Here is a 27,678-nt window from a genome sequence, read left to right as displayed (position 1 = left end):
CCTTTGGTAAAGCATAGGAGAAAGGTGACGCCATCCAAGTGGGTAAGAGGAAATCAGTCAAAATTTTAATGAATTCGTAAAGGCCAAGTGTGGGCTGGCACGTCAGTTTGAAATAGCTTGAGGCCTCAGATACAAAGAGTTTACATTCATTCACAAGCTCTTTTCCATGAACCCCCATCAGAAATTTTTCTTCATAAGAAAGCTGGAGGCAGAGACTTGAGAGAAACCCCCTGGGGAGTCCGGTCTCCAACTCTTGGGGGAGGGGCACAAAACCCCACCCACATCCCTTCTGGAAAACAAAAGCAGCAAATTAACTCTCCCTCAGGGTTTGGGAAAAGATGCATTCCTGCCAAGGGAGGAGCAGAAGCAAAGTCCAACGATCCCAAATCCAAAAGAGAGTAAGAGATCCTCTCACCCTCAAAAGAAGACAAGCAAAAATTCATTGCTACAGATTTAAGAATAACAGAATACAGGGGCGCCTGGGTGGCTCAGATGGTTAAGCGTCTGCCTTCGGCTCAGGTCATGATCCCAGGGTCCTGGGATCGAGCCCCACATCGGGCTCCCTGCTCAGTGTGGAGTCTGCTTCTCCCTCTCCCTCTGCCTCTCTCCCTGCTCATGCTTTCTCTCTCTCTCTCTCTCTGTATCTCTGTCTCAAATGAATAAATAAAATCCTAAAAAAAAAAAAAAGAATAACAATACACAAGGAACCAGCCTTGAGGCAGGTCCACATTGCTGTGTATTGTGCTCGCTATTTATCTTTTATGAAGACACACTGGTGCGCCTTGGCCAAGTGAAACAGCGTTTAGTTTATTTAGTTTATTCAGTGAAATAGGAACTTGCCGGAAGCTAGATGCCACTCTAAGGAAAAACTAGACTTGCCTGGACAGTAATACGATGAATCACAGAGTGGGAATAGGCACAGATCTTGCCCCTTGTCCCCGAAGGACACCAGTGAACTTCAGTTAGGGCTGAAGAGAAAACATGCGAATGCTCTTCGGCCATTTCTGTACAGATCGGGTTCATTTGAAAATGAACGCATGGAATCATGAGCAGCATTACCTGCTTTCCACAAACCCCAATACTGCTCAGGCCGTGCACACTTGGAAATTCACAAATGCCCCATTTTAAAAGGTAAAATATTTAAATAATGATATTTGCTTGTTACTGAGTTGATGTTATTGATTGATTTGTTAAAAAATTAAGCTGATACCATTACTTCCTTTAATGGGATAGAGGATTGGGTGTAAAAATTGCTCATTGCTATAATGCTTGCAATATTAAAATATTAGCAAAAATAATTGCAAAAGGAAATGAAAACTTATGTTTATACAAAAACCTGTACCTGAATGTTCATAACAAATGCGTTTGTAATCCTCAAAAGCTGGAAACAACCCAAATAATCCTTCAACTGGATTAGCAAACGTGGTGAATGCATTCCACGAAGACTACCTACAGTAAGAAGGAACCAACCATGGATGCGTGAAACCCCATGGATGAATTTCAAATTAATTATGTGAAGCAGAAGCAGGGAAGACAAAGCTGCATGCTCTATGATTCCATTCACAGAACATTCTGGAAAAGGCAACACTATGGAAACAGAAAACAGGTTAGCAGTTTCCCAGGGCTAAGGATATAAGGAAAGGTTGAATTACGGAGGAGCCAGGACAAATTTGGGCAGTGATGGGACAGTTCTGTTTCTCGATTGTGGTGGCGGTTACACGACAATGCGTTTGTCAAAACTTGACCGTACCCTAAATGGCGTGCGTTTTACTGGATGTAAATTATACCTAAAAAATGAAAAAAGAAGGGCGCCTGGGTGGCTCAGTTGGTTGGGCGACTGCCTTCGGCTCAGGTCATGATCCTGGAGTCCCGGGATCGAGTCCCGCATCGGGCTCCCTGCTCAGCAGGGAGTCTGCTTCTCCCTCTGACCCTCCTCCCTTTCGTGCTCTCTCTCATTCTCTCTCTCGCAAATAAATAAAAAAAATTTAAAAAAATTTTTTTTAAATGAGATGAATGTTTCTTTTTTTCTTTTTTTCTTTTTTAATTTATTTGAGAGAGAGAGAATGAGAGCACATGAGAGGGGATAGGGTCAGAGGGAGAAGCAGGCTCCCCGCCGAGCCGGGAGCCCGATGCGGGACTCGATCCAGGGACTCCAGGATCACGACCTGAGCCGAAGGCAGTTGCTTAACCAACTGAGCCACCCAGGCGCCCCCCCCCAAATTTTTTTTTTTAAATGAAAAAAGAAATGGGAAACAAAGCAAATGCTCAGCGATATGGGACTTATGGCCCATGGAATATCACACGGCCTGTAAATGTTCTATTTTTAAGTTAAGCATGTTTAGGTACGTGAGAAAATGCTTGTGAAAGGTTAAGAGAAGGAAGCAGGGTGCCACACCACACTTACAGTATGAGCCCAATTTTGCGAAACACACACGTTGATGACACCACAACAGAATACATGCCCTACACACGTGCACGTATGGAAAAAAAAGACTAGAAAAAATACGCCGGATTATCAGCAGTGCTGCCTCTGGACATCCGGACCATGGGTGGCTTTGTTTTTCTGAATACTTCTGCTTAGTTTCCAAATTTCCATCTGAACCTTTGTTCCCTTTACAATTGAGCTTCAATCATTAACATTGTTATTGGAAAATGCTGTATCGAGGGGCAGGAGCGGCCGGGCTGTCTTGACCTGGAGGTGGCTGATTAGCTGCACACAGTCGCTTGTCACCTCCCCAGGGGCCACGCAGGGGGCCCCGCGGTGTCCGCCCATCAGAGTGTTTGTTCTCCTTTCCTCCAAGAGAGTGATGTTACGTAGGCAGTTCTTCTGTTCATCCGTCCCTTCTCCCTCGTTCCTTTCCCAGTCCTTCCCGCAAAGGATTTGAAGAGGTCCGAAACAATAGAACCCGAATTTCACGGGACGGGCCAAAATGGATTTCATTTCATCTTTTCCGTTTGGCTCCAGGAGGGAGAGAGAGAAGGTCTGGGGCTGGAGGTGAAGGGCTCTGCACCGATGAGCTTGCTGTTGACAGTGCGGTCGGGCCAGTGCCGTGATGAGCTGCTCAGAGCCCCGAGGCGGGTCTTTCGGGACCGGCGGCTCCCTGGTGGGGACCTCTAGTCCTGGGAGGTGTCACGGAACAAGCGCCGCTGGGGGGCCGCGGCGGAGGGGCGGGGGGAGCGGCGCATCCTCGCCCTCGCAGTCCAACAGCGCAGCCTAGTGGGCAGGGCCTGTACTGCACCTCCCGCGTCTGAACGCTCGCTCGGCCGCGTGGCGGCTGTTGGATCTTGGGCAAGTCACCTAACCTCTCTGTGCCTCAAGCTCTTTGCCTGTAAAACTAGGAATGATAACATGTACCTAGTTCACGGGGCCGCTGTGAGAATCCAGAAAGTTAATAAACGTTGAAGGGTTTATTTATTTATTTATTTTTTTATTTATTTTTTAAAGATTTTATTTATTTATTCATGAGAGACAGAGAGAGAGAGAGAAACAGAGGGAGAAACAGGCTCCCTGCTGAGCAGGGAGCCCGATGCGGGACTCGATCCCAGGACCCTGGGATCATGACCTGAGCCGAAGGCAGACGCTCAACCATCTGAGCCACCCAGGCACCCACGTTGAAGGGTTTAGAACAGGATCTGGCACAGACTGAAATACAAATGTTAACTGCTCTTGTTCCCATTTTATCAATGAGCAAACCAAGTCTTGGCGAGCTTAAGTATTTCAGTCAGGCCCACGCAGCTAATTAAGGTCACACAGGAAGTCCAGTCTGAGTGCAGGGAATACTACCTCCTAGTCCACGCTTTTAACCATCGGCTTCATTTTTACGCCTTTGTAAGACTGTCGTTGAGTTTCAGAGAAGAAAAACATCTTCCGTCGGATTCTGGTGTGGAAACGCCAGCCTCCCTGCGTACAGTTTCATACATGGATGAATACGTGGCTTGGGGGAGGCGCTCGTGCTGGGTGACCAGTTGGGGGAGGATTTGGGAGTCTCCCTCTGAGGTCGGCTTGCGTGGGGCTGGCATTCGGGCTTAGACTACCTCCATAACCACGCTCCCCGGATTTGTGTGTGTTGTCAAGCACGCTCACACTCGAGACCGCATACGATCGTGAAAGAGAAAAGATAGGAACCACGTTCCCCTTTTCCAGATGAGGAAACGGAGCGCCAGGCAGAGGGAGGGGCTTACCCGAGGACAGGCAGCTCATCAGTGACACTGGTGCCCATCTGACCCCGGGGGGACACCTCTCCTTCTGCCACCAGGCCGCCACCTCACCTTCCCTGCCCCTTGCACGGGCATCATAGGAATAGTCAGGGATGGGATGTCACGCTGGCTTGTGTCCCTTGCTCACTGGGCTCTCTTTGGACATACTTTCCCTACCTCCTTGGGCCAGACTGTAGGCGATCAGTCTCGGGGTCCCCAGGACCCAGCTCCCGTGCCCCAGAGCTGGGTTAGGAGCATCTGCTGGTTATATGAACAAGTACAAGGAGCACATGGAATTGCTGGTACTTTGGGCAGCCCATTCTTGCTATTTGGACCAGCGGTTCTCAAAGTGTGGCCGTGGGTCAGCCTCACCTGGGACTTGTTAGATATGCAAACTCTGGACCTCACCCCCAACCTCGTGATTCAGAAACTCTAGAAGGTGGTCCAGCGAGCTAGGTTGTAACAAGACCTCCAGGAGTACAACAGCACCTGCTTTTTGGAGTTAGGCCCTGGAATTGAAACCCCAGCTCTGCCCCCAACTTGCTGTACGGCCTCGCACAAGTCACTCCACCTCTCTGATTTGTTTCCTCATCTGCAAAATGGCGTGCATACATAATGAGGAGGGTTATATGACTCTTTGCAGAGAAAGGAGCTCAGCACTGGACCTGGCATGTGGCTGATAAATGTGAAGCCCAAGGCTGCTTGGAAACCGTGGGCTGAGAAACTGCCTACCCCCTGACAATGCTGGGGTCAGCCTGGTTCCTCTGACTCTGCTCCGCAGGGGCCCCACCTGGTGTAGGATAACCTTGTACCTCAAGGAGAGGCCTGCCAGATTCGGCTTGGTCTGGGTCTGTCCTTCCTGGGGCAGTAGAGCGCCTCTATCCCAGCCCCGGGTCTCTCCACGGTGGCCCACATGTGTCCACTGGGTGCTGGGGCCTGGGCCCTGCTGCTCGCTCCCACCACAGAGACCACAGAGGCCCAGCCCAGAAGTCACTGCCTGCCCTTCTAAGGGAAAACAGAGTCCGGAGGGGGGCATGCACCTCCTGCAGGTGTCTGGGGGAAGGGATGCCGAGGGCAAGGCGCCTGCCCAGCAAGGTGTCCCGCTTCTGGACACCCCCAAGGTCATCCCCACTTTATGCAGTGAGGCTCAGGCACTTGCTTGGGCTTCGGGTCACACAGGGGTGGGGGTCCTCCCCAGCCAGTTTGTAGTCCACTCTGACCTCTTGCCAGCCAGGGATGCTTTCCACTGGAAGTGGGGGGAACAGCTCAAGGACCCCATAGTACTGTGCCCCCAAAGGCCTTGGAGCTGGGTTGGGGGCCCTGTTTGTCCTAATTTCCTAAGATTTGTAGGGGGGCCTCCAGAATCCACCAGGTACACTCTCAGGGGACCATCCTGCCCCCTCCTCACTGGTGTCCAAGTGACTTGGACCCTCCCTGACCTTCTGGAGTTCCCCAAAGGCAAACTTGGGTCCTTCTTCGTTTTTCTCCTGTCACCACCTAGTCTTGCACATAGTAGGTGCTCAATAAATGCACAGTGAGGGACGCCTGGGTGGCTCAGTCATTAAGCGTCTGCCTTTGGCTCAGGTCATGATCCCAGGGTCCTGGGATCGAGCCCTGCATCAGGCTCCCTGCTCAGTGGGAAGCCTGCTTCTCCCTCTCCCACTACCCCCTGCTTGTGTTCTCTCTTTCACTGTATCTCTCTCTGTTAAATAAATAGAATCTTAATAAGTAAATTACTTAATTAATTAATTAACCGTGAATGAATATGACCCAGGGAGAGAGCCAGCTGATGCCCTGCCAGGAAGGGCTACTCAGGGTCAGGCCATGCTCAGCTCCCCCAACCACTCACTCTGACCGTGGGCAAGTCACTCCTGCCCCTCATTGGGCCTGTTTCCCCATGAACAAGGAGGGGGTTGGTCAAGTGGCCCACGGGTGCCCTTCTCAACCTCCCCATCCCCATTCTGGTGGATTGTAAGTGGTCCCCTCTATGTCTGCCGCTTGTACCCGAGGCCTTGGCAGAGCCCAAACCCGCCGGTCACCCAGCAAACACCTCTGTCCAGGCACAGGAGGAGGCCTTTCACGAGCTTAGGTGGTGAAGGGCCTGCAGTGAAGCCCAGGACAGAGGCTTGCTCTGTCCTCTCTCAGGGAACTCACAAAACCTAGTATTTTAGCTCAAGCTGCCGCAGAGCCAGACCTCTGCCTGGGTCACTCACTGGAGCTTGCTTGCCCTCTGGGCATGCCCTGGGGGCTCGGGCAGGAAGATGAAATACCCCCTCCTACCCTCTGCTGCGGAGAAGGGACTGGGCAGGCCGCCCAGGGCCCCGGGCCCCGGGAAGGTGGTGCCCACATAGCCGTGATTGGGGGGAAGGAGCAGCTTGGCCCCAGGCAGTGGCTCTGGGGAAGGGAAGGACAGAGGGACAAAGAGGAGTTGGTGGCCCAGCGTGGAGGGTGTGGGAGGGGCAGCCAAGAAGGCCAGAAGCTTCTGGCTGGGGACCAGGAGGAGCTGGTTATCACTTATCACCACGGTAACAGTTACGGCCCCCTGGGTGCCTGGGGCCCTGCTCACCCGCCTCTAGCCCTCCAACCAGGAAGACAGGCACCGCTCTTGCCTGGGGAAGCTGAGGGGTGAGTTAGGATTCCGGAGCTCGCCCCAGAGGGCAGGTGGGCAGTGAGGGCCCTTCGGGACTTCCTGCAGGAGCTCTCAGATGATGGGAGGGGAAGGGGCCCCGCTGAGCAGAGGTGGTTTCCTCCTGGCTTTGGAGGGTTCCTCCTGCTCACCTCCCCCCCCCCCTTTATCTGCCAGTGGAGGGGGGCGAGGAAGGGCTTGCCCTCAAGAATCCTGCAGTTCTGTCATGGGACCTTGGGCAAGTTGTGGCACTTGAGTTTCCAGACCTTCTGTGTCGTCTTCTGCAAAGCGGGGTGACTCCAGCCTCCCCCACAGCGGTCATGACAGTAGACGAGCTCCCCAGGTGCCCCGGACTGGCCGGCCCAGCTCAGGCTGTGCGAACCAGGAGCCTGCGGACCCGGCCCTCCGCCGTCCTCCCTTGTGTCTGTGCCAGCCTGGGCCGTGTCCGCCCCGGGCAGCGGGCAGCTCCGATGGGCTCCAGCTCCTCCTAAGTGGCGCGTAGGGGCCCCATCACCCGTCAGATGACAAGGTTCTTCGCCGCCCTTCCTGAGCCGGGCAAAGCAGCGCTGCGGTGGCACCTGCCCGCCTCGCTCCTCCTGGCTCCCGCGAGGGCCGCGGCCCAGGAGGGGCACCTGTCTGCACGAGCCTCACTGGGGTTTGGCGTGTCGGGCTGTGGCAGCCCTCACGTCTCTCCTTTCTTGCCTTGCCCTGGCCTTCTTTCAGCTCGGGTCACCCCAGTGAGGCGGGCGGATCCCACAGGGATTTTAGTGCCACAGACCAGCAGGGACTTCTTGGCGGGGGGAGGGCGGGGGGGGGAGTATGGCTCTTGACGCCTCTGTGTCCTTCTCTGTAAAATGGAACAGGGAGACTCGGCCGACACACAGGGATGTCTGGAAATGGGCACGCTTCTGTTTTAAAAGATTTTATTCGAGCGAGAGCGAGCGAGAGGGAGCGAAAGAGGGAGTGCACAAGCTGGGGGGAGGGGCAGAGGGAGAGGGACAAGCAGGCTCGCGGCGATCATGACCTGAGCCGATGGCAGACAACCCACTGAGCCCCCAGGCGCCCCGGAGATGGGCCCGCGATTTGCAGATACTGTCAGAGCACAGGGCCCAGCGCACAGCAGGCGCTCAGGGAATGTGTTCGAAGAAGCCCAGGTGGTGGTCTCCCATCTGGGTCCTGCTGTTTGGGTCTCGGGGCGGGGGAAGGAGGCGGCGGCGTCTACACCGGGGCAGCCCGGGCCACGGAGGAGCGGGTTTCGGGGAGAGGGGCCTCTGGAGGGGCTCCGGTGCCTCACATCCCCAACCTCCGGACTGGCAGCGCGCAGGGCCCTTCGGGCAGCGGTGGTGCGCCCGGGATCTCGCCCAGCTCCAGAGATGGAAGACGCTGCCGGAGACACGGCCACCAGCGGACATGAGCGTGAGGGACGCACAGCTCGGGGACAGCGACACTCATGAGATCAACTGTTTATTGATTTTTTTTTTCCCTAAAATACTATACATTTAAAGAAACTCCTAACTGAAAAGACTTGACAATTTTTGGTAAATCTGTAGCAAAGGAATGAGGATTTCTGCTGGTAAGTTTTCATGACGAACACAGACGCACATCCACTTTCCAAGCAAGACATCAAGCTCACTGGAAACACTGAGAAAATGCATAGCTTGTGATGGCGGTGGCCATTTCACTGGTGTCTGAGTTACACAAAATAAAGGTTTTCCCGCCTTCCCTCCCTCCCCCGCCCTGTGATTACAGTGTAGTTCCTGCCCCAGCACATGTGCTCCCGATGACTAAGGCCGCTCAGAGACCCCGGTGCTCTGGGGTGAGACCCAGCTTTCGTGTGCTCGCGAGGGACTGGGAGGGCTGGCATCTGCAGCTGTTGGAAAGACACGGGAGGTTTTACAGTGTTCTGCTACGGAAAGGACTAAGGCTGGTGGGGAGGTGGACCCACAGCTGTCCAGCGAGGACAGGCGTCCCAACAGCTGTCCCCACTCCAGAGAGGCCCAGGTCCGTGCCCGGAGCCCAAAGGAGGCCCAGCCGACCAGCCAGGCCTGTGCCCGAATGTCACAGTCTTCAAGCAGTTTACAAATTAAACCCACTGTCAAAAGCCATTAAATCTCACTAAAACAGTAGACGAACTCTTTAGATTCTCTGAATATCAAATAATATATACAGATATACACCAAGACATGACAGTCTAATAGAAAGCATCTTAATCTACAGATGCGTGTGCTTGAGAAGTTAGTCTTCTTACTTTGTAACCTTTCAAATCACTGATAAAATTGTTAATTTGCAAGAATAAAGTTTTAAACACAAATAGAATGAAAATAGTTTTTAAATACGGGGACATCTGGAGTACTACGTAAGGTTATTTCCGGAACTCATGGCGGATGCCCCAAATGCACAGGGCATTCACACCAGAAATCCAGCCGGACGCGTTCCCCACCTTTCCACCACCCTCTCGGGCCTCAAGCACCGCCTGTCTCAGGGAACTGCGGCTCTCGAGGCTTGCCCCAGGCCCCGCGCGGAAAGAGAGATTTCCTCAAGACCGGTGTATATCGATCTGTGCCATAATTTAAGTATAAATGAATGGAAGAACAGGTATATAAAAAAGTATAACTGTACACAGCCTTTAAATTAAAAACCTCGACGTCTTCACTCAGAAAATAGCATGTAAGTTTGTTCATTTAAGTTGCGGGTGATGGGACGCGTCAGAGGAAGTAATCAGCGGAACAAGAATCAATGGAACCCACCATTGCTTCAGAGGAGAGGAGGAAAGACAAGGTCAAGGACAGACAGATCCATGATAAGCCGACACGCGGAGTGAGCGGGATGGGGGTACGGGGTGAGTCCTGTGGTACTGTCTTCCGGCGCTCAGACCCCTCCGTCTGCGCGGCGTGCGGAAAGGTGCTGAGTCCCAGATGAAACGACCAGCTCGTCTGCCTCTGAGAGACACCAGGAAGCCAAGAGCAACGGAGCCAGCCCGTCTTGCAGGAAAAGGAGCGGACGCTCACACAGCCGACTGCCGCCGGGCTGCCGCTGTCCAGGGCCGACGGCCAACGGAGCTCCTGGGACCCCCGCCTCCACTCTCCGCCAGCCAGCCGGCTGGCCCGTCACTGGATCGCCTCGACGTAATTGGCTGGGTACAGGCCGACCTGCCCGTTGTCCAAGCGTCCCTTGCACCAGCCCTGTTCATCCTCGTCCTCTATCTTGGTCAGCTCGTCCCCTTCAAGACAAGCAGCAAGCAGTCCTGGTGAGCAGCCGGGTGACACACGGACCACCCACCACCCGGTCAGAGTGCCCTGGCGGCTTAGCCCCCACCCTGGCCCACAGAGGGCCTCTAAGTTGGTGGGAGGAGCAGGCATTCTCTTGGGCCAGACCTGGTTATTTCTCTAAGTTGCATTTTAGCTGCTCTTTTAGCCAGCCTAGGGGCCCCCAAGAGGCCTCAAGACCGCCATCTCGCTCGCGCAAGGACCCGAAAGCAAGCAGCTCCCACAGAGACTGCAGAATTCAATGCCACAGGCCCTGTGCTTCCCGACTGTTCCAGGCCAGGTCAGAGGAATGCTTTCAGAGGGCCCATGCCTCCCCCGTCACCGCCCTCTCCTGCTGTCCCCCTCCTTCCCGCTTGATCTTAGATCTCTCTCCTCCAGCACTTATTGCTCTGCTGTGCCCAGCCCTCAGTCCTGCATTTATGTCCACAAAATTGCTGACCGGGTGTGTTCATTTAATCTGTGTCCAGAGTAGGCTGTGGGAGGGGCAGGGACCCCAGCTCAGGGCATTTATCCTCTGACTTAAAGAAATCAGCCCCTCTCAACACAGTGAGACGGGAGCCATCGGCAGAGTTCTGGAATCTCCCCATGGCTCTGTGTGTTACTGTGGTTTGACTCATCTCATCTGTTCAGACATGAAGGAACCCCGACTTCAGGCCGGGCCCGGGTAGTGGAGGAGGAACCCTGATGAGGAGGGACAGATGGAGCCCTGGTCCTTCAAGGAGACAGACAGGGGACGGAGACCAAAGGTGTGGTCAGGGCCGTGGTGTTGGAAGGTCTGGGTCTGGCATCTCCCACTCGGAGCGGACAGAGCAGTCCAGTGCTCTGGGGCTCTGGCCCGGGACCGCCTGCAGGGGCACTGTGGGGAACCCCGTAGCTCAGGCCCTCTCGGGAGCAGGGAAGGGGTGGAAGACTTAGCCCAGGACAGCTTTTGCCTTTTGTTCAGCTTGAAGCTTTGTACTTCTCGGGTTCCCTTTGCAGGCTTAGCTGCACTTTCTTCCCCAGGCAATTATGCCCTGCTTTGGCATGTCCCTGCCTCCGCTTCGTGCAGCAGCGACAGTGACGAAGGTGCCTGTGGGACCGGTTCGCAGGGCTGGGGCTCGTGGGCTAGGCGCCCTGCCCCGGGGCCTGGTTTCCTCCGCTGCCGACAGGGTGCTGGGAGGACTCAGTGTTGGAGCAGGGAAGGAGCCGGGTGGTGCCCAGCAGGCAGTGAGCCGCCGGTTAGGAGAGCTGCCGTCACTCCCATGTGAGGGATGGCTTCTCCTCCTGCCATTGGGCCACTCTGGCAGCACCAGTCCCATGCAAATCTAACTCAGCAACATCAGCAGCGAACACGGGGGGTGGAAGTGAGCACCAAGAGGGGTAAAGCTCAGGGGCGCCTGGGTGGCTCAGTTGGTTAAGCGTCTGCCTTCGAGTCAGGTCATGATCTCAGGGTCCTGGGGTTGAGCCCCACGTCAGGCTCCCTGCTCAGAGGGGCCTGCTTCTCCCTCTCCCTCTGCTGCTTGCCCTGCTTGTGCGCTCTCTATCAAATAAATAAAATCTTAAAAAAAAAAGGTGGGGGGGAAGCTCCAACTTCTCCTGTCCTTCCTGCCCCCTGTGGGTCCCTGGACAACTGGTGTTTCTCTCTTTGCGCCCTTGCACACAGCCAGGCTCGCAGGTGCATGGCGAGACCAGCTCTGTGATGCTCACACGGGCTGGAAAGGGCCCCAGGGAAAGGCTCCACAGGTGCCTGAGACCCAGAGGAGTGGAGGGCACCAGAGCTACGGAGAGAAGAAAGCAGCGCTGGCCAGGGCGAAGAGCGCAGTAAAGATAATGGACAAAACAGACATAGTGAAGAGGGGAGCTTTCTAGCTGTAAAAATGTGAACTGGTGATTTAAAACATTGGTTTCAGTCAGACTGCTTTTAATAATTCACTCAGAGCAGGGGCGCCTGGGTGGCTCAGTCGTTAAGTGTCTGCCTTCGGCTCAGGTCGTGATCCCAGGGTCCTGGGATCGAGCCCCGCATCGGGCTCCCTGCTCAGCGGGGAGCCTGCTTCTCCCTCTCCCTCTGCCTACCACTTTTCTTACTTGTGCTCTCTCTGTCAAATAAATAAATAAAATCTTAAAAAAAAAAAATTCACTCAGAGCAGAAGGAAACATTTATGTCCATAAAATTGCTGACAAATCCAACAGGTGAGACAGAGAAGGAATTAGAAATTATAATGAATAAATCAACAGACAAAGAAGGGGGCAAATGACCCCGAGAGGTCAGAAAACTGGACAAAGATGTGTGCAGGTGCATAAGAAATGCATTAGAACTTTCTACAACCGGCCAGGGACGCCTGGTGACCAAGCCTGGGCTTGAGTGTCTGGGGCCATCTGCCCGGCCTGCTGAGCACAAGGGCAAGGGGGCCGACGAGCACGGACACGGCCCTCTGCCCCACAGCCAGACGGACGCGGGGAGCTGCCCAGAGGTGTGGCCTGAGTGGAGGAGCACACTTTCAGCCCGCGCTGGTTGAGTTCTGGCCCGGCCTCCCGGTTTGAGGGGTGGGTAGTGGATCTGGGGTGACTTCGAGGAGAGGCCAAGGCAGAAGGAAAGAACTTGGCTCTCTGTGGGCCCACTTTGGCACCAGGCCACTTGAGTTTCCTCTGACAGGCTCTGAGAGTGTTTTCAAACTGAGGGTTGAAACTCATTTTGGCAAATTGCAACCAGCATTTAAAAAAAGAAAAAAGAAAAAAAAAAAAAGACAAAGGGAGAAAATCTGTGTGCACAGAGTTCCCATAACCTGGGTTCAGAGTGTTCTGTAAAACAGAAGTTCTGGGTACCGGCAACAAAGGTGTGCTGGTGGTAGAATGTACACAACATGCCTACAGGGAGGAAGTTCAAAAGGCACGGCCCTAACACGAGGCTCCAGTGGCCCAGGTGACTCACCAAGGGCCCCTCTGCCAGCTGGGGGGTCTCTGGAGAAAGCCTTCCCTTGGGGACCCGCAAGGCTGGCTGCTTCCAGGGAGCACCTGGGAAAACTGGCTGGTGCTGGTGACCAGCATCTCCTGCCCCAGCGCCCTGCTGTGCCCAGCCCTCAGTCCTGCTAGGGGTGGCACCTTGGGCAAAAGCACCAGGGCACCTTCTAAGGTTTGGCACGGAGCATCTGTTGCTTTTGAAATGTGGGGGGAGAACCCATAAAGGGAACTAGCAGGAATTTTCCAGACTTAAAAAAGAAAAAAACCCCAAACCTTCCCCCCAGCAGGTTGGAAGCATTCGCCCCAGATGCCAGCCAGGGAGCCCACCTACCCGCCTTGAAGCTCAGCTCATCATGCTCCTGCCCTTCATAGTCGTAAAGGGCCCGGACCCGCACTTCTGTCCCCGAGGTGGCATCCTCGTCAAATGGGTTTGAGTCCCCATTGGCATCCGTGGAAGAGAACGGGTTGTTAGATTCATCATCTGACCAGTCAGTGGGGTAGCTCTGGGTCTTCTCGTAGCTGCTCACGCTGCAAGAAAGGGTGGCCCCGGAGGGCCCTGAGCACGGGGCTGGCAGAGGCACGAGGCCCTGCGTGGAGCCGGCAGCCCTGGGGCTGGGCGGGGGCCCCCTTCCGCAGGAGCACTGCCCCTCAGCATCACAGCGCAGTCAGCCTCCCCGCAGGGCCACCCAGCATGCCCATCTTCCTGCGGTGGTGTGCCAGGGCCTCGGTGAGGGTTAACGGAGGACAGAGAAAAAACAACCAGAGATTGTTAATGGGTGCCCCCTCCCCCCCCCACTGAGAAATCGAGAAGCCAGAGACTGTCCACCAGCTGGCAGGGGCCACCTCCTGCAGGCCTCATGCATTGCTTTGAGTGCCAAGGGGGCGAGAGCCTGGACAGAGAGAGAGGAGAGACAGAGAGCGAGCGAGGTGGAAACCAGAGGGAAACGTTTGTTCACCAACTTTTTGGCCTTAATGTCCTCCTTCTCACTGACGGTGCTCCCCGTGTCGTCCTCATCCTCGAAGGGGTTGTAGCTGGACAGTGACTGCGCTGACTGTGCGGGGTTGCTCGGGACACTAAGGTCACTACCGGGAGAGAGAGAGCTTTCAGGGGACCCCAGCTCGGCACCCCACCCCGGTCCTGGGTGCTCCCAGCTGCAGGATCACAGGGCCAGGGTCTGAAGGGACAGATCGGCTCCTTGCCAGAGAGGAGAATATGTTGTTTGAGCAGAAAGAATGGTTTAGCAAAAACAGTGATATTTTGGTGGTTAAACACACTTAAAACGTCTAGGAGAGAACATGTCCACTTCCCTGACCTTGCCTCTGGATACAGTCTGCCCTGAACTGGAGACCCGGGGTGCGGACAGGAGGCTGCTGGAGCACAAGTCATGTCCGGGCTTGCCGCTTCTCCCCACCGTCCTCCCGACCTGGCCCCTACTCCTGATGCCGTGAGCTGGCAGCAGGCCTGTGGGGCTCAGAGGCTGGGCGGCTCGGAGCCGCTGTTGAGAGCAGGAGGGAGGCTCCTGGAGCTCCCCAGACCCCACAGCACAGCAGTCCCCTCCTTCTGACTACAAAGGTTCCAGCGGCCTCTTCCCTGCTTCTTCTGGGGCCAGAGCTTCCAAAATCAGCACCAAAGCCCGCTGAACAGCCCTTTGTAAGACATTAGGACCCCTTTCGTGCTCCAGAGAGAGAACATCCATCCGCATAACCGTGTCAGCTGCCTACTGTGTGCCAGGCCCAGAGGGGACGGACTGGGCAGAACTCTGACTCGGGCCCAGGCTGCGGACTGACAGCCAGGACGCAGTGACCATAGGTGCCAGATGCGGAACAAGATGGTAAAGAAGAAAGACAGGCCCCTACGAGCCGTGGCACCACACCATGGATTCAGTTGCAAGGCAGGGCTTGCGGAGCGCACACCACCTCCGGGCCTCCAAGTCGGGCTGCAAGCTGCTGACACTCAGAGCGCTGCATGGACGGCTCAGACAGAGCTGGGGGTGGGAGGAGCGGGAACAGGAGAGAAAATGCCTCAAATGCTACCACGGACCCCAAGTGGCCAGCAACTACCTCATGGCTTCAGGTGAGGGGCACGGGACCCAAGGCTGCCCGCTGCCTACGCCTGAGCCGCATGTCTGAGACCACTAGGCCCTCCTCCCTCCCTGGCACCTTTCTCTTTCTGGTGCTAGGAAGCCGAATTTGTGCAGCAGCCCTGGCCTGCCTAGACTCTCCTAGACCCTCCTCCCCGACCCCTGCAGTGGTGTCTCGTGCCCACCCCCCAGGCCTGCCCCACTCACACAGGTACTAGCCTCATCCCTGGGACAATGCTTACTGCGCCGGTCACTTCACCAAGCCCACCTGCCCAGATGGAGACACGGCAGCTGAACGACCACTGGCCACGCCTGGCCTGGGAGCCCAGGTAGGGGCTCCAGGGCCCGGGGCTCCAGAGAGGCCTCCAGAACCTGCGCTGACCCTCCTAGGAAATAGCAACCATGAACTGCATTATTACTTGTGGCATGGAAGCCTCTGGGCCCAGAGCCTGCGGGGCGGGAGTGCTTCCAGGGGGGTCAGCTGGCAGCCTCAGTTCTGCAGAGGAGAGTAACACCTATCTGCTGGGATTTGGAGGCCTGGGGGCAGGCCTTGTCTAGCACACGCTTTCCAGGAGGGTCTAATGACCTCAGTGCCACTTTTTCTACCCAAACTTGGTTTCAGCAAACAATTAAGTCAGAAGTAAAATAACCAACACTCTCATCAAAGAGGTGACTTGAAAGGGGGGACACTTTGATCTCCTGCACTGCCCCCCCCACTCCCAAATCAGGCACCTGCAGGACAGGGAAGTACAAACCTGGCCAGGATACCTGAACCCGCCCAAAGGACGGCATTGACAGTGACCTCCGCCTGCCAGTGTGTACTCCTGGGGACACACAATGACCAGTACCTGACATCACCTCTTGCCCTCACTTGGGGCCCCAAGCATGTTTGTGGCAAAGCCTCCCTTCTCTGGATCTTTCCACAGCTCTAGCATTAAGTGACCCTCCCCAGAGAGGCCACTGCCCAGCGGAATTTGGATGCCCAAGGAGCATCATCTGGAAAGACACCCGTGGGGTTCCCTGCAAGGCCTCACTGGGGAGTCTCCCAGGTATCCGGGCTAGGAGCGTCCGGCCCACACAGAGGACCCGGGGGACCTATCCCAGGGGACGGAAGCTGCCCCGGCACGCACCTGCTGGGCTTGTTCTGCAGAGCCTGGTCACCTGTCTGGTTGATGCCTGTCAGGGTGACGCCATCAGCAGCCTTCTTCTTCTCTCTCCGGCTGAGGGTTCGATTCAGGTCTGCAGACCATTCCTGGGCAGCAGGCACCGAGGGAGGGAAACGGGAAGTTCGTTCGTTTGAGGCTACATCCGTCTAACACACCGGCCAGCCGGCCACTGGCCTGCCCTGCACAATTCGTGACATGTAGCCCCACGGCCTCAGTCTGCCTTGTTCCCCAGCCGACCTCAGGTTCCTGGCACCCTCCTGCTAGCCCCTCCTCACTGCCACAGGTGGGGACTCCAGCCTGTGGAGGCCCAGTCTCCAGAAGGAGAGTCTGAGCAGCCAGCACTCAGACATCCAGGAACCGCCCCATCCTGCCCCGGCCCCCAGGGCACTGAGCCTCCAGCCCCCTCCGGCCAGCAGGGGTCGCCAGAGGCCTCACCAGCTGTCCCTGAGCCTTCCAAAGTAGACAGGAGCCAGTTCCCAGCTTTCCCTAAACTGTTTCTGGCTCCCAGCGGGCCAGGAGAGCTGGCCACAGGGCCTGAGCAAGCCTGCGCCATGGGGACCGCACCATGGGGTGCATACACGACAGGGGCCGGGTGTCACATGACTGGGGGGGCAGGGAAGCTAGCCCACCAAGCGGGTCTCCAGGGATCAGGGCCCTCACTGGCAGCACCGGCTGCGGGACTAACAGAGCAAAGTAAAGCGCTGACCTCCCCAAAGGTTTGCCAGTTTCCCAGCATGTTAACAGCTTTTATCGACTGCACTGAGAAACAGTGGAAGTGGGTTAAGGGAAGAAGGGGCTATGATATCATCTCCCAGAAAGGTGTGTGCATGCACATGGTTAATGAATTCTCCCTCCTGACCCCACCCTTCACCAAACAACCTTAACTGAATTAACCCTTGGTGTGACTGAGTCCACAGCTTGGCCTGGGTTAAAGCCTTCTTAGAAACATCAAGAATGACCTGCCAGCTTGTGAGACCAGAAAACTGAGGCCCAGAAAGAAAAGGTGACTTGCCCAGAGTTGGTGGCAGACCTGGGCCCCTGGCTCCAGACGCTGGTCACCTATTTGTTTATTAATTATCTTCTCAACTGACATAAGTTGACTCAGAGAGACCGTGTGAATATAAACCTATCCTGACTGGGCGGCACCCCAGGGCCCATTTGATCTAGCCCTGGCCAGCCTGGGAAGGAGGAGCTGGCTGTTAGTGTGGACAAGGAACAGCAGAGCAGCACGGCTGCCCCGGTTCTTTCGCTGGCCCACGGTGTCAGAACCACGCTGTGGACTCTCCACACACACACACACCCATGCGGGCCGGACACACACTGCAGGAGGTTTGGGATTATACATTAGCCAGAAAATAGGAACTTACTTCATCCTGCAGCATGTAAAATAAAAACAAATAATTTTATTAGAGAAAGTCAAGCATGATCCTCTAAGAACCCTAAGCACGAGCCACATGTGGGCGCTGCTTTCCAGCCTGCAGGATCCACAAGAGAAGGGCCACGGTGGGCTCTGGCCGTCAGACAGCCTGTCAGGTCTTCCTTTCCAGACTATTCCATTCTCTGGGTATTGGGGGACAACCCTAAGGGCCTGGGGGCGGTGGGGGGGGGGCGCGTTCGCCGGTGGCTTCCCGAGGCCCTTCGGAGTAGCACATACCACGTGCCGGGTGAAATCCTGCTCTGTGCGCAGGACACACCAACTCGCTTCCTCCAGGGCACCACTGCCGGGGGCGGGGGGGGGAGGGGCTCTGTGCTCTCCCCTCTGGGACACTTCCACTACTCTGTCCCAGTGCCCCCGCGAAGGGGCACAGTTGGGAGCAGATGTCCTAAAGACAGAGCAGGGGGCGTGCTCAGCTGCAGGGACCTACGCTGCCATCGGAGCAGCTTTCTTGAGAAGAAGCTCCAGAAGACAGAGGCGCATGTGTGAGGACAGACACAACTGTGGACTATGATGGGGCCAAGGGCCAGCATGGACCCCCAGCTGCTGGAGGACATGGGTGCTGTTGTCACCCCCATTTTATACACGGAAACGACCTGCTCCATGTCCCACGGCTGCCAAGTGGTGAGATCAGACGTAAGTGCAGCCAGTGCCCTGGTGGCCACCGAGGCACGGGAAGCCCCTCGGCCCCCACACAAGGCACCCTCCCTGGAAGGCAGCTGCCGAGCCTTTCCTGGCCCTTGCTTTACCACAAGATGGGGAGACCCCTGCCCTCAGAGAAGCGGGTGGCAGGGCCTGGTGGGGGTGGGAGGGGCAGAGGAGGCTGGAAGAGACCCGAGATCCCCAGGCCCTCATATTTTGCATGTAAAGATACTGGAAGCTTGGACCCATGAAATCAGGAAAAGAGAAAAGTTAATTCTGAACCAAAATTAGCTGAATGTACTGCCTGAAACAAGGAAAAGTCCCTCACGCGAAGGGTAAGAAGAGCTACACATAACCCACCCCCCTCTCCCCCTCCAGACCCGAGGCCGCCAGGCCTGGTGTGCCCTGTGACAGCCCACTTCGCAGCCATCCTGCAGGGTGCGGCAGGGAACCGGCGGCTCCTGGGACTCACCCTGAGAAGACAACGCCGATGGTCAACAAGCGACCATCCAAGTTCTTAACGAGAAAGAACATAATCGCACCTTCACTGAGATTCAGAAGGCCCTTCAGGAGTGCCCTTGGGACTCTCAACATCGACCTGGATCCCAGAGTAGCCATGCTTAAAGGCTGCCTCATAAGCAGGGCAAAGGCCAACACTGGGTTGGAAGGAAAAAGATAGCATATGTCTCAATCCTGTGGGCCCAGGGGGTCACAGGCACAGCCTCCTCTTACCTCAAACTGTGGCCAGTTCATGGACATGCCTGGCCCGTGGTTGGCTCTGAACCACCTCAGGTCCTCCACCGCGTCAGCAGCTTTGATGCTCTGCTCCAGGTCACGGTAAATGTTCTTGTAGCTAAATCAGACAGAGGAGATGCATGACTGTCCTGGAAGGCAGGGATGGGCACTGTTCACACGGAGGGAAGGGCAGGTGAAGACAGAGAGAGAAGATGGCCGTGTGACGGGGGCGATGTGTCTACAAGCCAAGGACTGACAGCAGACAGACAGCTGCAACGATCCTCCCCGAGAGCCTCAGAGGGAACACGGCCCTGCCAACGTCTTGATTTCACACTTCCCACCTCCAAACTGAGAGAGAATAAACTTCTGCTGTCATAAGCCACTGGATTCTGGTACTTTGTTCTGGCAGCCCTCGGACACTACTCTGCCGTCTACTCCCCAGGCTGGCTTCGAGGGCTCAGGCCAGGCATGCCAGCCGAGGTCAGGCATGTACACCCCACCCCAGCCAGCCGTGTAGCCCCAGGCAAGTCAATCCACTACAACCGGCCTCAGTTTCCCCGTAAGACGGGGAACAATGCCACCCACTTTATAGACTGTCATAAGCATTAATTAAATCCTGGCAGTGGCTGTACAGTAATTGTTTCTTCCCGCTGTACTGTGCAGGAGACAAAGAGAATGTAATTTCCTACGAACGAGAAGCCTTAGCTCGTGAGTCATTTCTACGTGGCTCTGCGATATGGATGACTGAAGTCCACATCCATGGTTAGCCCAGACCTCTGGCCCTGTGGAGGCACCACAGGACCACAGACAAGGCAAATGCAGGAGAAATGCCACAGCCTCCATGTCATGATCCAGAGCTGAGTCCGAGGGCCTGTGCTGTCCAAAGGACCCCTGAGTAGTCAAGGGCTGAGCAGGTAGCTGCTCTAAGAGGAGGGGCCTCTGGAGGGGCTTGAAGTAAGACAGTCTTGAGGACAGGGCACACCAGCCCAGGAAACATAGAGAGATATTCCTGGCTTCATTTCAAATACACCAACTGTGGCCCTCCCTTCCTACCTGGACCTAGACTGTTGTACACAGAGCCAGCAGTGCATGGCCCACCTTACTGCGTGGCCCGAGGCCGCCCAGCTCAGGCCAGCAATCAGCCGTCCCAGGCGGTGGGGTGCCTGGCACAGGCCGACCACGCAGCTGCAGACAGGCTCAGCACAAGGTCCCTCCCTGGGCAGGAGGACTTAACCAGGGACTTAACTTTTTTTTTTTTTTTAAACATTTTATTTATTTATTTGACAGAGACACAGTGAGAGCAGGAACACAAGCAGGGGGAGTGGGAGAGGGAGAAGCAGGCTTCCCACCGAGCAGGGAGCCCAATGCGGGACTTGATCCCAGGACCCTGGGATCATGACCTGAACCGAAGGCAGATGCTTAACGACTGAGCCAACCAGGCGCCCCCCCCCCCTTTTAAAGATTTATTTATTTCTTTGAGAGGGAGAGTGGTGGGGGGCAGAGGGAGAGAGAGAGAATCCCAAGCGGACTCCCCACTGAGCACGGAGCCCAACACAGCGCTTGATCTCATGACCCTGAGATTGTGACCTGAGCTGAAACCAAGAGTCAGATGCTTAACTGACTGAGCCACGCCGGAGCCCCCAGAGAGAAGGTCTTCTGACGAACACTGCCATCCCAAGTCTGGAGAGCAGTGATCGAGTTTTATTCAGAAGCAACCTTCCACTGACCTCATGGTGATGTGCTCTTTCTCTAAATGGAAACTCACCTGGCCACGTTTGACAGGTCTAGGTGCTTCTGAACCTCCAGCAGAACTTCCCGGAAGAAGCGCAGACGCTTTTCCTCAAAGTGCTGGCACTGCTCAAACACCTGCTCCATGTTCTCCATGTACTGCGGCGTGCCCTGGTCAAGCTCCTTCAGGGACTTCTCGTACTTCTCTCTGGTCTACAAGAGAATCCGGGCACAATAGGATGAAGGTTCATTTCCATTCACCCTGGTTCCCTCGGACGGAGAGAAAGCGAGCCAGGCTCTACACCACCCTGCTCCTCACCTGCCTTTGTCCCTTTCTGCCACTTCTGAATTCATCAGCATCTAGACCCACTTATCAGTTGACAACACTAAAGCAGACACTTTGAGTGACTTTATGAGCAGGGTGAGGAGCTGTGACCGGCATCCAAGGATCTACTTCCTCGGGTTCCAGCCCAGAAGACTCATGCTCTACCTCTACTCCCGAAGGGTGCTTCCACCCAATCTGGGCTGGGAAAATACTCAGAAAGACGCCCTTCCCACCCCACATGGCCAGGCCCCCCAGGCTCATCTCGATGCCACCTCCACCACTGAGGTCATCCTTGGGGGAAAGCTTCTCAGGCCTCCACAGATTCCAAAGCACAAAGAGCACAAGCACTGGAGTCTGACGGACTCCACTTTCAAATTCAAGACCCAGCCCCTCCACTTCTGAACTGCAAACCACACTCCTGGCATGTGCCAGGCCTCTCAGCTAGTACCAGACCCAAACAGGCAGACGCTGGGGAAGGGGCAGTCACTCTGGAGCCCAAGGTGCATGGTCTCGAGCACCGCTGCCCTGCTGACTCGCGCCCATGGCATCCATTCGTGTCCTCTCCCTGAGGAAGGGCTGTGCTAGGGCCCCCTTGAGCCTTGGACCTTGCCCACAGCAGTGGTGACTCAGCAGATACCTCTGGGCAAGATCTCGGGCTCTGAGCGCCAGACAGACCTGGGGGGTGAGTCCTGGCACCTGAGTTTCTGACAGCCTCACTTCCCTCTGCAGAAAACAAGGTACAGGCAAACCCTGTTTCATGGCGCTCACAGTATTGTGTGTTTTACGGACTGAAGGTGTGGGGCAAACCTGCGTGGAGCAAGTCTCCCAGTGCCATTTCTCCAACAGCACTTGCTCGCTTCGTGTCTCTGGTCACATTTTGGTAATTCAGTATCTCAAGTTTTCATCATTATTATTACATTTGTCATAGTGATCTGTGATTAGTGATCATGACTTGCTGAAATCTCAGATGATGATTAGCATTTTGTAGCAATAAAGTATGTTTTAATTAAGGTGTGTATACTGTTTTTAGATGTAATGCTATTGCACACTTAATAAATTACACTATTGCGTAAACATAGCTTTTATGTGCACTGGGAAACCAAAAACAGTCATTTGGCTCACTTTCTTGTGGTGGTCTGGAACGGAGCCGACCATGCCGTACTTCTACATCACAGCAGTCTGATATTTAAATGAGGTGACAGACAAAGGGCATCAAGCTGCACGAAGTAGGCATTCAAAAAAGTCCTTGTCCTCCTGTCCCCAGCCCACCACTCCCACCTACACAGCCGTTCAGCCCGAGACTGGCCTCGAGAAGGGGTTTTACCAGAAAGGAAATAGGGCAGGACCAAAGGAGCCTCCTGGGGCAAAATGAGGGACGGCAGGGCTGGGGCCATATTTACTGTAAGCCTTCCCGCTATGGAGACCCTGAGAAATGGGGGGATCATGGGCAGATGGGCTGGCCACCCAGGAACTTCGCTTTACTGTCCCTGACGACACTGTGGACTTCTGAGGAAGGGCTGAGCCTCCCGCCTTCAGGATCAAGGCCAGGTCTCGGGACCCCAGACCCTGCCACATCCCTCAAGCAGCTCTGCCCTCACTCGAGACTCCAAATCTACTGTCTACACTGCTTCCGTCCCAGACACCCTGCTGTGACTCATGCCCTGGAAAACTCCCCTTTATGCTCCAGAGACCCCTCTTCTGAGAGACTTCCCTAACAGGCCCCACCCACTGCCTGGAGCGTCCCCTCCCCGCCCCCCCCTTATATGCTGTTCCTTGTTCTGCTTCTGAGCCTCCTGGCTGGCCTTGGGTCCTCTGTGACCCCAGGAAAAGGTTATCCTTTCCAGAATTTGGACATTCCCAGCAGGAACAGAGTGCCACCAACTCCTCTGATTACTCCTCATCGTCATCGTCAACTGCCCTGTGTCTGTGTGAGGCCCTGTGTGAGATCACGAGCTCAGAGGCCTCAAGACATGCTGCTGCAGTTAAACACCCAGCGCCTGGAGAGCAAGCACTTCTCTGGGATTCTTCAACAACACAGCAACCTCCCCAGAGCCCCTGAGGTGCCCAGTGGCAACAGGATGCTTCCCAGGTCCCTGGCCTGTGCTCACAAACAGCCCTGCCCCAGCAAAGCCAGATGCAGAGCAGGATCATCACTACTGGGGAATTCCTAGCACAGAGCACATAGAAAGTTCCTAGTAAACATCCATGGAGTGAAATGAGAGACAGCCTTCGCTCTCCTGTGGACTGGACATTTAGCACTGAACATGAGAAGTTCCTTTCTGATGGATACTGCAAGACGCAGTCACTGCCTGAAGGAAATACAGAAGGGAGTGTGTAGCCAGTCGGTGCTGGCTTTTAGAACCTGCTTCAAAAAGGGGAGTAGAAGGTGGGGTTGCCATCCTGTCCGGGCCAGCTCTTGGCCTACAAGGACTATCATGCCCCAAGGTCACTGGCTAGACCGCAGAGTAGGGAAGGAAACCTCTACAAAGTGGCCCAGTCATCCTGACAGGTGCCTTATGTCTGACCTTGGACCCGGATCAATTTGGTGGACTCTGTTGTGAGTGACTGTGAAACACGAAAGGTATGTGTGTCTACGTCCCTCACCCCCACCCCTACCCCCATACCCAGGACCAGAGATGCCTCGTCTCTCCTCCAGGCACTGTCATGGACACCTGGCAAAAGCAACCCTCAGGGGCCCCCCAGCCTTCTGTTCCTTGAGCCCAGGTGCCCTCCCCATTCGGCATGTAGCCCCAGGCTCCTCACCTGGTCCCACGGTAGAGGCAGCCGGCTGCTCTAAACCCTACCCGCCTGGCCCCGGCCCCAGTCCCAGAGCCAGGTGCAGGGAAGGGGGGGGGGGGCTGCTCCCCAAGGGACTCTGGCGCTCACTCTGAGCGATGAACTCTTCTGCAGACATTCCCCACAACCGCCCTCCGTCACCATGCTGATGACAGAGTGGTGAAGGGTGGGGAGAGAGGGTATGGGCCCTCCCCCACTCACAGTAACAGGTGGCACAAGATTGAGCCTCTCTGAACTTAGTTTCCTGCGTCACACAACAGAGATGCCACCACCTAATTCCCTGGGCTCAGTGGTGCCCATCCAAGCCTGAGAAGGCGGTGGGTGTTAACAGAGCAGCTCGGGGCTCCTCTTTCCTTTCTGGCCTCACATCCTGTTCCCGGGACGCAGCCCTTCTCAATCGGCTGCCTCTCTCTCGCCAAAGGCAGGTGGCGTCTCCTCAGCACTGCTGCAGGAGGGCTCCTGACAGCCGCAGCCCCAGCCCCGCACCCGTCACCGTGCCGCAGAGGTGGTGGCCTGGGCCTTGCTCGCGTCAGCTCTCACTTACTGGGAACTTTTTTTTTTTTTTTTTTTAAGATTTTATTTATTCATTTGAGACACAGAGATACAGATACAGAGAGAGAGCATGAGCAGGGAGAGAGGCAGAGGGAGAGGGAGAAGCAGGCTCCCCGCTGAGCCAGGAGCCCGATGCGGGGCTCCATCCCAGGACCCTGGGATCATGACCTGAGCTGAAGGCAGATGCTTAACCAACTGAGCCACTCAGGCGCCCCTTGCTGGGAACTTTTAAATTATCTGAATCTGTCTAGTGTTTGCACCCGTGACTCAGGCCTTCCAGGCAGAATCACTACCTGCTTCCGTGGAGCCCAACAGCTTATACCATCTTCCCATACGACCTCTCTAATCCACGGCAGCAGGGCACCTCCCCCCGGCACCCAGGGTGCTGCACTGGGCCTGCTGCACGCAGGGCCTGTTCACGGTCTCCTGGCTGAGCGCCCGCAGCCTCCACCCACCGCTCTCGGGGGCCCTCACTGCTGGAACTACCCGCCTGCTCCCCCCACCCTTCCACGCTCCCCACGGCCACAGTGTGCTGGGCCTCCTGGATACTCCACCACCCCTTCTGGGGGCTCCCTCCCCTCACCACCAGGGCAAGCCTTCCCAGCTGTGGCCCTCCTCTAAACCTCCGCCCTCCCTGAGCTCTGGAACCTTCTTTCAGTGGCTCGCTGGTAGCAGTGTCCTAGCTCCTTACTTCACTGGCCTTGCAAGACCACTGGCGATTCCGTCATCGTGCCCCTCCGTGCCGGCTCACGGATCAGCTGCCGGACGCTGGCATCCACACCTCCTTGTCCTGCACAAGCTGCTCCCTCCCGCCTCTCGCACACCCGCCCCTTCCCCGAGCTTGCCCAGCACTCGGGTCGGCCCCCGTCCTGAGCGGGGCACAGGGGGCTGTGGTAAGGTGTGCTCACTGCGGGGCCCTCCTGAGCGCAGGAGTAGGTCTTGCTGGTGGGCCATCTCTCCACCCATCCCATCAAGCAGCAACAAAGGCTCACTGTGGGCCCGAGAGGTGACCGGGTGAGGCACGTGCATTCAACACGGAGAAAGACGTGCCCCATTTACCTTCAGAACGTCTTGCTTGCATTTTTCTACTTTGTCTTGCAACTTCTTAAGCTGCTCGGGGTTGAGGGATGGGTCCGCTTTGCTATTGGTTTCTCGGGATGTGGCCAACTTCTCCTCTTTACATGCCGCGTGGTAGGCCTTCTTTGCTGCTTCTACCTACAGGGAGAACGAGCTCCTGAGTGCCACGTGTCTGCAAGTTCAAAATCCTGACCAGAGGCTTCACAGACTCTGCTTTCACCCCCCAGAGGAGAGGGGAAGAGCAGGTACAAAGCTGGGCATGCCGTATAATTACAACTAGTTACGAGGGAGGAGTTCATTCAGCAGAAAGGGACGGAGGGCCTGCTCTGGGCCGGGCGCTGTTCTAGGCACCAGGGGTGCAGCACCAAAGACCCTGGCTTTCGGGGAGCTCTCCGTCTAGCCAGGGAGGCAACTACAAAAGACAGCTGAAGAGCACAGTGAACAAGAGGGTGATGAGTGCCAAGGAGGAGAGGAAAGCAGGGAAGAGAGGTGGGGCGCTGTGCTGGGGCGCTGTGGGTCGAACCGCATCCGGAGTGGCTGGAGAGAGCCAGCCAAGATCACATGGAGCAAGAATGTACAGGAGGTGTGGCTGTCTGCGGGAAGAGCACGCCATGCAGCTGGAACAGCGAATACGAAGAACATTCCGAAGTTCCAGAGCTACCAGGAGGGGTAATGTTGGCAGGCAGACCTACAGGCCATGGGCTCCATGGCTAACTCAGGGAGAACACGTGCACCCACATGCCGCTGTATCTATATTTCAGAGGTTTCCTTCCTTGAGCCAAAGTCACAGAGTTCATTCTAGAGGGGAAAGATGAGTTTTGTAACCATGGCCTCGAGAGGGGGTGGGATAGTCATTATAAATGAGGCCACGGACAAGAAGACAAAGGAAACGTGGCAAAAGCCAAGACACGGAAAAAAGAAGGAAAGCCTGTCATTACTACCCGAAGACGGAGGTCTGTTCTGGGAGATTCTGAGGAGGAGGACTCTGAGGAGGAGGAAGTGGTGCAGCTCCTGAGAAAAGCCAGCCGGTGGAGACGGAAGGAAGCAGCAAGTGGGCCCCTAAGGGAAGGGGCTGGCCAAGCTGCGGTGGCGGGGGGGGGGGTGGGGGGGGGTCTGCTTGTGGGCATGGGGTCCGTGTAGGAGAGCCTCCAGCTAGCCAAGGCCAAAGGAGACTCAGTGGCTTTGGCTACTTTTAGAAAAACCGGCATCAGTATTATTTGCAAATTTCAAAGAAAAACACATACAAAAGAAATAAAAATTTTAAATTAATCCCTTCTGCTAACCCCCAGAGGGGGCCTTGTCTCTACTGCTGTTAGCATCCTGGGCCTAAAGCAGTCAGAGGGGGTCTAGCCCCCAAGCACGGGGTCAGGCCGGCAGGGGCGGCCTGCAGGAGGGAGGCACCTCTTTCAGCTTCTTGGCCCAGGGCTTCTGTGCTTTCCGAAAGCCATCCTCGGCTTCTTTGGTCTCCTTGAAGCTTCCCATCATCTGCTTGTGAAAGGCTTCCTTCTGCCAGTTTTTGATCTTCTCGAAGTCCTCATTCATCAGCGAGGCCTTCACCTCCAGGTGCAGCTCGCTCACCTTCTCTGCCTCAGACATGACTGCCGTCCAGGCCTTCTCCAACGTTCCATACTGGGGCCCTGGCACAGGAGAGAAGCTGGTGGTTACTGGGCACCAGGGCTCCCAGACAGGCCCTGCGTGGGGATTTCGTCCATTAACCTCTCTCAGCTGCGAGGATGGGATTCTGGGCCAGCAGCCTGGCTGTGGGGGCTGGGAGGTTTCCTTTCGGTTCTTTCAGACAGTTTTCTCTTAGTGGCTGTTCCTTTTTCAGTCTGGGATGAAGAATAAGGAACTGAAGCTGGATCTACTCAACCATTCTTTGGTTAGGGAAATTAGGGGATTACACACATTTTCTTTTTTTAAAGTCATTAAGCTTTTAAAGACTTCCAATTTCTGCATCTTGGAAGTTTTAATTTGCTAAAGGCGGGCTGGAGGAGGAGGACCCTCTGAAGTGAGCTGACCTCTCTCCCCGGCTGCTCGGGTGCTCTTGCAGCCTGCCCTCTCCCTTCCCTGCAGTGGACTCCTCAGCACGTCTCTTATTCACTCCCACAAGGAGAA

The 27,678-nt window shown here is 55.7% G+C and overlaps 1 protein-coding gene across 5 annotated transcripts in view; it reads right to left on the bottom strand.

Annotated features, from left to right (window-relative positions):
* Nucleotides 1–8,255: 8,255 nt before the first annotated feature.
* Nucleotides 8,256–27,678, bottom strand: part of PACSIN2 (protein kinase C and casein kinase substrate in neurons 2) — a 135,065-nt gene continuing 115,642 nt past the window's right edge. For all 5 annotated transcript variants that reach the window (XM_034987357.1, XM_034987354.1, XM_034987358.1 and 2 more), the window contains exons 4-11: nt 26,965–27,200; nt 25,546–25,701; nt 20,851–21,026; nt 19,083–19,203; nt 16,238–16,359; nt 13,987–14,109; nt 13,358–13,554; nt 8,256–10,043 (exon numbers count right to left, since the gene is read on the bottom strand). In XM_034987357.1, the coding sequence (XP_034843248.1) occupies nt 9,931–10,043; nt 13,358–13,554; nt 13,987–14,109; nt 16,238–16,359; nt 19,083–19,203; nt 20,851–21,026; nt 25,546–25,701; nt 26,965–27,200 (1,244 nt within the window). In that variant the 3' untranslated portion in view covers nt 8,256–9,930. The remainder of the gene's footprint in view (nt 10,044–13,357; nt 13,555–13,986; nt 14,110–16,237; nt 16,360–19,082; nt 19,204–20,850; nt 21,027–25,545; nt 25,702–26,964; nt 27,201–27,678) is intronic.

Source organism: Mirounga leonina, unplaced genomic scaffold (genome assembly GCF_011800145.1).
Source record: "Mirounga leonina isolate KUSES-001 unplaced genomic scaffold, KU_Mleo_1.0 Mir_418, whole genome shotgun sequence".
NCBI classification, from domain to species: domain Eukaryota; kingdom Metazoa; phylum Chordata; class Mammalia; order Carnivora; family Phocidae; genus Mirounga; species Mirounga leonina.
Note: the sequence above shows the minus strand (reverse complement) of the source record. Positions and strands in the feature narration are given on the sequence as shown.